This window comes from Tupaia chinensis, unplaced genomic scaffold (assembly GCF_000334495.1).
Source record: "Tupaia chinensis unplaced genomic scaffold, TupChi_1.0 Scaffold144058_1, whole genome shotgun sequence".
Taxonomy (NCBI): domain Eukaryota; kingdom Metazoa; phylum Chordata; class Mammalia; order Scandentia; family Tupaiidae; genus Tupaia; species Tupaia belangeri.
Window position 1 is genome coordinate 1,371,359 of NW_006203910.1, and position 8,639 is coordinate 1,379,997.

The 8,639-nt window shown below is 38.8% G+C and overlaps 1 protein-coding gene across 5 annotated transcripts in view; it reads right to left on the reverse strand.

Annotated features, from left to right (window-relative positions):
- Window positions 1–2,512: 2,512 nt before the first annotated feature.
- The window catches only part of SMARCA1 (SNF2 related chromatin remodeling ATPase 1), a 107,844-nt gene continuing 101,717 nt past the window's right edge, over window positions 2,513–8,639 (reverse strand). For 2 of the 5 annotated variants that reach the window (XM_006165846.3, XM_006165845.3), the window contains exons 22-23: window positions 4,329–4,439; window positions 2,513–3,222 (exon numbers count right to left, since the gene is read on the reverse strand). In XM_006165846.3, the coding sequence (XP_006165908.1) occupies window positions 3,151–3,222; window positions 4,329–4,439 (183 nt within the window). In that variant the 3' untranslated portion in view covers window positions 2,513–3,150. Of the gene's footprint in view, window positions 3,292–4,297; window positions 4,440–8,639 lie in introns of all 5 variants that reach the window. The other 3 variants (XM_006165848.3, XM_006165849.3, XM_006165847.2) reach the window with 3 other exon arrangements.

The window sequence follows — 8,639 nt, forward strand, 5'->3', positions numbered from 1 at the left end:
ATCCCCAACATGGTATTGTTTGGACTATGCTATTATCTGGTGTTCACTGTGCAAACCTCCTTGGTAGGCTAGATTCAAAATGTAGCTGAATATGCCTTAGGGTGAAAAACAGAATAGATGGTAAATCTGTCACTAAATATATGATGTGGTCTTGAGGTTAAGAACTGAATAAAACTATTTCAGAAGAACTGAATAAAACTATTTCAGAAGTCCCGAAGAACACCACCAGACACAGCCATTGAAGGCCTTGGGGAACTGAATTTCACATCTCTCTGGTCCAAGAAAGCCACTTAAAAGTCATGATGTCGGGCATGATGGCACCTGTCCTATGGTAAAAGTCATGATGTGGAACCAGCAGATGGTGTAATGGTTATGTCACTGGACTCCCACGGAGTCGACTGCAGTTGAAGCCCCAGACCCGGTGGCTTAAAACTCATGCCAGGGGAACAGCAGTTGGCACCCAAGATCCCAAGAGAATGGAGGAAGAGGGATTGAGGTATGGCCATCGCCTCAGGCAGTGATTTCTGGTTCTTTCTCTCTCTCTCTCTCCTGGGAGCTCACACACCCTATAGCAAAAATCTCTCTTTAAAAAATACGGGGTCCCCCCCCCCCGAGGGGTGATTTCTCGCTGCCTCTCTGTCTTTCTAGTGCCCACACGTGCTGTATAGCAAAAACCTCTAAAAACAAACAAACAAACAAACAAAAACAAAAAAACTCATGCCAGGTGCACGTGTGTGTGCCCAAAACTCTGAGGAGAATAAAGGGATTGCAGCCGTGTGGCCATCCCTTCCAGGGGGTGATTTCTCGCTTTCTGTCTCTCTGTCTCTTCAGTGAGTGCATGCGCCCTATAGCAAGTGTCTCTAAAAATAAACAAACAAATAAACAAACAAACATGATCTTGATCAGGAAATGGCCCCAGAAAAAGGCCAGAGGAACTTACCTGCAAGTTTTCTCCCCTAAGGGTAGGCAATCACATACAATTCAGCTATTAACCCTCTTGGGTTAACAGAGGAAGAGTAACAAATGAGGTTAACATTTTCATGAAGGGGTTCAAACCCAACTGTGTTTGCTCCCACCCTCCATCTTCCTTCCTCCCTTTAAAAAGAAAGGCTGAATGGACAGATCAGAATCCAGAACCGTCACGGGGCTGTTTTCTAGTGGGGAGTAGTAGTGGGTAACAGTAAAACCCCCTTGGATATCATTTTTTCCTGCGTGGATGACTGTAGCTTTTCATCTGACTCAAGTGGAAAATTCCATGATGTGGTTTTGGGCTTTAGAGCTCCGGACCGGAGTACGTAGGCAAAGAGCCAATGAGTGACATCCTACTGTGCAGCCCTTCCACTCCTTTGTGGGCCTTACAGAATCACTTAAGCCAAGCATACGTTTGGTATCTCGGGGTTCTCATCAAATAGCATCTTATACTTGTCTCTTAAAAGCACCCCAATTTCACCAAACCCTCACCAGGGTGCCAGGAGCCTAAATCCTTAAAGCATAACCAATAAAAGGAACCCAATCAGGAGCATGACAGTAAGAAATATGAAATATGGACAATGAATGATGCCTTGAAAGAGTCCAGCAGACAGTATATGGCGTTGTCATTCTAGATGTCTTCCTACGCTGCGAAAGTTCTAGGACTGGGGATGTGAAAGATGCTGACTTGCACTCAGGAGCCACCCAGTGTTAGCCAAAAGTCGAGTCTGATAGCAAATGCAAAAGCTCTTGGTAGGAAGAGGCAATTCTTCAGTGATTTAAACCCTGTCTTCATAACTAACATCACTGCCCTGCACTCCCAGCTTTGCTTATTTGTTGTGTTTCTTGCTAGATTCTGACCCATTTTCCCGGTTCTTTCATAACCTGACCTCGACTCTGATCAATTCCACACTAACAGTTTCATGTGACAGACTCGGGTTCTTAACTGAACTGACAGCTCCTGTGGCAGAGGCAGCAATGGAAGACATGTCGATCCTTCCCCTCCATTAACAGGTACATTGGACCATGTGACTAGTTGGAGACACTGAAATGTAAGTGAGTGTGACACGTGTCACTTCTGGGCTGAGACAGTAAGGAGCCTACAGGAGATTCTCTAGTCTCTCATTTTCTACTATGGTGCGGCCAAAAAGGCCATGTGTCCCGGAACCTTGAATGACTGTGTGGAGCAGATTCCCTCCCTCTCCCATATCCCTCTGACCTCCACGGGCTGTGTAGTGTGAACAAGAAATACACTCTTGGTAGCAACAAGGTTATGAGAATAAAATAAATGCTGTACATGCAGAAGAAAAGGAGCTGTTTATTTCATTCTCATAACTTTGTTGCTAATAAGTCTACATGTTAACACCCAGACGCCTCTGAACTGGCTCTACCGGACAGAAGATCACACAGAAACCAGCGAACAAAGCTTTAACTTTCAACCCAATACATAGGAGTGAGCAATGCAATTCAGTAAACACAACTACTTTCTACTGCACAAAAAACAGGAAATAATTACATTTCTTATAGACATTTCTTTATTATATTTTCCCACTTGAATATTTAGAGAATAATTTAAATGTAATGCATACTGACAGCAAGCACAGTATCAAATATTAGGGTTTTTTTCATATTTTTCTTTTCTCACCCTTTATTCCTTTAGGAAAAAAATATTTAGATGACCTCAAAGAAACAATTATTATGCTAATCACAGTATGCAAGTAACACATACAAGCCCAGACTCAATAGAAAAGAAAGCAACAAAGAAGTGAAAAAGTCTTTCTCCTCAAATCATTTTAATTCATTTTTCCACAGCCATATAAATTTAAAGTATGAAACAACAATAATACAGCTATAGAATCTAGGTTCTCTTTCAAAGCAGCGGCATATAAAACATAGAAAAGCTAAAACCTCAGCACAAGCTTCAAAAGAACAAGGACTGAGAGGATTTTGATGAAGACATGAAATGCACAAAATACAGTCCACAAAAATACTAGAATGCATAAAATATAAAGCTACACATTTCAGGTAGAAAGCATTGTAAAATATATAAAATATGCAAGAAATCAAAACCAAAGAGATTTTTCTTAAGAGTACCATGAATACACTGGAACTGGCAATTAGCATTTTGAAGATGGGAACAAGAAAATAGCAGTTTCCCATTTAAAACTTTATTTCTAGGCTTTAGGATTTCACCTTCTTGACATCCTTCTTTCCAGAGCTCTCAGTAGCTGACTCTGCTTTTCTTTTCTGTGACTAAAATGGAAACAGATTTAATGTTCTGCTCCAATATGCACATTTTTAAATGGCCCAACAATGTTAAATCTAGGATGTAAATGCATCAAAAAAAAATTTTAACATGAATATTCACTTAAATGTTATACTCACAGTTAATGATCTATATAGCCCAACAAACTATATAACCCAATGTAAAATAACCTTCCAAGATGTTTCTTTTTACAAAAAGACATAAAATACCCATCAAAAATAGTTATCAAGTATCTACTTACACATGGCATTATAAATGTACTCTGATCTTAAAGAACTACTTCATACTTCAAGTTTTCAGGGCAAAATTTTATTTCTAAGTGTATTTTTTTAGAACTTCTGATAGATTTGAATGTAGCAGATTACACAGCACCTACGATGCACATTTCTTTCACATTTCAGCATCTCTAAAACCAGGATGCATCTTACAACTGATGGCACCTTATACTCAGCAGCGTATTTTCTTAGTCATATATAAAATAATGCTGTCTCTTACAATGGAAGGCATCCCAGATTTGACGGAATATGGCAGTGACTTCACCATACTCCAATAATATAATCTACTAGAGGATATTTTAAACTACAGCTATACAAAGCAACCTGACTAGATTAAAATCCAGTTATCTCATTATTTGACAGTAAATTTGTTCCCAAGTAGAGCTTTGTTGTCTGCTTAAGTTCCCATCTGCGCTCTTGATTCCACAAACATCAGAAAACGTGTGTGGTCATGCTCCAAACTTCCAGTTTCAGCCTCAGCCCCATCCCATGCCACCCTCACCCTTCTCCGACACCCACGAAAGCTCTGGTCTCAACTCAAAGGATTTGAGTTGCATTATACTTCTGCTTAGACTCATGAGAAATTTTGGAAAACACTGAGTCCTGTTATTTAGGGAGTTCCTAACCTTATGTTCTACCAATAAATAGGAAACATGGAGTTGTGATGTAATTCTTTTTCTGTCCCAAACAAATCAGCATTTCAGTAAACCAGTCTTTATAATAGGTATCACTACGGCATTAGACATAATTATAGGCATTTTAATTATGTAAAAAAAATGGGATCTACCTAAAAGTTAGGAAAATGCTGAAAATTTTACCATTGGCGTTTTAGTTGCCCGTTTCTTCTTTTCTGCTCTCTCTCTTTCCTCAATTTCCATATTTTCTTTCTCAATCAATGAAATCAGAGTGTTACAGCGTCTCTGGAATTCCTAAATGAAATAGTAAAAAGACTTGGTTTCTGTAACTCAGTCATAATCTTTAAAACAGTACAATTCTTTACCTGGATCATTTCTGCGGTACGCAGTTTCCAAAACTGGTATTCTTTGGGATAGTATTCATTCAGGGTATTAATAGATTTCACTAAAACTAAGGACTAGGGATAAATGTCATTCAATGAGTGACTGGTTAAACAAACTGGGGTACATCCGTATCATGGACTACGACTTGGCAATAGAAGGAAGAACCTTTTTCCCCCAAGGGGTGAAGGCACAGACAGGCATCTTTAAGGTCAAGTTCCTGGTTGTGATATTGTACCAAAGTCATGCAAGATGTTACCACTGGGGAAAACTGAGTGAAGGGTGCATGGGACCTCCCTGCGTTACGTATTTCTTTGCAACTGCCTATGGATCTATAAATATTTCAAAACAGAAAGTTACCATCATCATTCAACAGCACCAGAAATGCTCTTTCCATGTGTTTCCATTCCCAAAGTACCAGAAGACTAATTTCTTAATGAACAATATCTACCTACTCAAAACTATTCTGTTCACAATCCTGGGATGATTCAGAAAAAAAGAAATCTGAAAACAGAAATTTCTTTCTTTTCTCTCATAGACTGAAAAGAAAAGATAAGAGAAAAAGACACAATCATCCAAGAAAGAGAAGACAGTCTTTGTCCTTCTAGCATGACGTTAGACTGTCATGTCAACATTATTGTTCTCTATTGGTAGCCTGGTAGACACTGATATCTTCTCTCCCCCCCACTTCCCTCCCTCCTTCTCTCCTTCCCTCCATCTTCCATTCTATCCCCCTTGTCTCCTTATTTATGGCCCAAGCCTCTACTTAGGATTACAACTGCTTTACATGTGTGAAAATAGTTTTAAATCTGTCTAAATAAACTTCTATGATCTAAAAAACAGTTAATGTAAGTCACATAAAGGGGGGATGGTCTATGGTCAAAATGAGGGAACCAGCAGTTAGTGTAATGGCTATGTCGCTGGACTCCCACGTAGGCGACCACGGTTCGAGTCCCGGACCCGGTGGCTTAAACTCACGCCGGGCACATGTGCGTGCGTGCCCAAGATCCCAAGAGGAGAATGGAGGAGATGGGATTGCGGCGTGACCATCCCCCCTGGAGGGTGATTTCTCGTTTTCTGTCTCTATGTCTCTCTCTGTCTGTCTGGCGAGCACACGCGCCCTATAGCAAAATCCTCTCAAAAAAAAAAATACAGAATGAGTTTTGCAAGTCCTCAGTTTATAAAAAGTAACAGTTCTTTACTATAGGGCTTCCCAGATGTGCACTATGGCTCAAGAGGCCTGCAGTACAAGACACAGCAGTTTCCAAAGCTATTTAACCAATAGAATTCTCTTCTTGCCAGATAACTTGTGGGATGAGAGTTCTAGGGAGCGTGTCGCAGGAAATACTGCCATATTTGTTAATTCACAGTTAAAAATAGCTGAAAAGATTTTTGCTTTAACAATGCAACAACCTATATATCACTACCAGCAAATCAGTGCATCCCAATTCATACATAGTTTTTAGGAATAAGCATTCAACATATGATTCACTAATATGAAACTTCATATATTATTAACCCTGTCCAACTCGATGTATCTTAATAAAATTGTAGTTCAATATCTAAGGATAAATAACATTTTAAGTGATTCCTTTTTCTGTGTAGGCAAAAATATCTGATAAAAATAGGAAATAGCTACATTCTCAAAAGAAAATGTAGGTTTACTGACCATTAAAAATAACTCCAATGGCCTCCTAAAAAGGGTCAAAGTACAGCAACAGGAAATTCACCAAAGAAAAGTTTCCAAACATAAAAAGAAGTTTCACTGAAACTAATGATCAATAACATACAACATAAAACAATGTCATTTTCACCAAATCAGCATATGTGCATGTTTGTGTACATGCACATGTGTGTGGTGTGCATGTCCCATGTTGGCAATAAGATGGTAAAATGGGTACCCTCACATTCACTGATGATGACGTTAATATACGGACCTGTCCCCCCACAATTCACATATGAAGCCCTAACCTCCTATTTATTTATTTGGAGATGGGTCCTTTAAGAAGGTAATTAAAGTTAAATGAGGTCATAAGGGTAGGATGCAAAAATTAATAGGATTTGTGTCCCTATGAGAATAGAAAGACACCAGAGGTAGTTATCTCTCTCTCTCTCTCTCTCTCTCTCTCTGCCAGCACTCAAAGAGCCACATGAGCACATCATCTGTAGAAGGTTGCCATCTGCAAGGCAGGAGAGGCCTCACTGGAAACCAACCCTGGGGCTCCTGATTGTGAATTTCCAGTCTCCAGAGTAGTGAGGAAATAAACTTCTGTTGTTTAAGCCACCCAGTCTGTATTGTCATGGTAGCAAGAGCAGACTAATATACTACTACCTTTCCAGAAAGCGAATCTAGATTCTCAATGAACTATATTAAAAATTTCATTCCCTTTGACCTAATAATTCTATTCCTAGAAACTTACTAGAAGAAATATATACAAAGATTTTCAAAAGAATGTTATAGTAATTTTAACAGAAGAGAAATACGGGCAACTAATTAAATTATAGTTCATTTGGAAATCAAAAACACAGACACAAGTGATTCTATACATACATACACAGAAATAGCTGAAAGAATATCAGCAACAATGTTACCAGGGCTAAACAGCAGATGCTGCTAAAAGAAGGACCTTAGGTATCTTTTGTTTTCTTCTTTATACTGACCTGGATTTTCCAAATTTTCTGAAATAAACTTTTAGGTCTTGGGCAATCTGTAATGTTTCCAATGAATGGCATTTATTTTAAAATACCATTTGCACTTTCCACATAAATCCAGAAAAATGACATGCAATATGGGAAATATCAGATACAGAAATATTATCAACTATCCAAGCATCTCCATTCTCTAATTCAAGCCCCAAAAGAGACAGTAAACCAAACAGTTTAACTTTAAAAGGAAAGAAAGTCATTAAGAAATTATTGTTTGCCTATTAAAAATAATCTTGGGCCAGTCGGTGGCAGCTGGATCCCACATGACTGACCATACAGTTCGAGTACTGGATCCTGTGCCTTGAAAAACACACTGGGTGCATGTACATGCATGCCCAAAATACCAAAAGGAGGGAAAAATGGAGGAGAAGTGATTGTAGGGTAGCCATTCTCCATGAGGATGCATTCTCTCCCCTGACCCTCTGTGGAGAGTGCATACACTCTCTGGCAAGAATTTTTTTAAAAAATATTACATAGCACTATGTTCAAGTTTCTCGTGCATCCTTAATTATGCAAGGTTAAATAATTTAAGAAAAATGACACACATTTCCCTTACCAAAACAATGGTGGTATCTTTAATATGCAGACCAAACACTCTTCATAGTGTCATTCAATAACACACATACAAATTAAACAGCGTGTTATTCAATTTATCTATTATGGAAAGGGCTAAGTTGACCCTGATGAGATTTGATCGTTGGTTTCTAGGGAGACTAGACAGAGTCTTTGTGTGAAGCTGATTCTTGAATCATTAAGCTATACCCTCTGGCTAGTATTATTCTCAGTAAGTAATAGTTGCCTGCGACTGCAGATATCTTTAGATACATATTCATGGTTCATATGGGTAATTTCAGAGAAAAATATTGAATACATTGAGATCATCTCATATGCAAGGAAGTAGAATACCTCAAAACAATTCAAAACAGACCACATAGCAAGTCTTACCTGTATTCCTTTCCATCTATCACTAACTACTCCAGACACAGAGAAATAATCTAGCTCTCTAGATAAAAGCATCAAGGAATGGACAGGTATAGATGTCACCTTCCTGGCAGAGGTCACGTCATGCTCTTTAGAGGTACCAATCCCATTTTTTAGTCACATACTTTAATACTGCCTAACTGAACAGATGGTATCATAAACAGAACACTAGCTAAAACTGGAGAGTACAAGAAGAAAAGCCAAATTACTAATAAGTGACTCACTTTTTAAATAATTATGATACGACTATGAAAAATTTCATGATGTCAAAAGCACTTCAATTTTCTACAAGTTCTCCCTTAATATAGTCTAGATTCTTACTTTTTTTTTTTTTGTAGAGGTTTTTGCTATAGGGCGGGTGCGCTTGAGAGACAGAGACAGAGAGACAGAAAGCGAGAAATCACCCCCCCCAGGGGGGATGGCCAC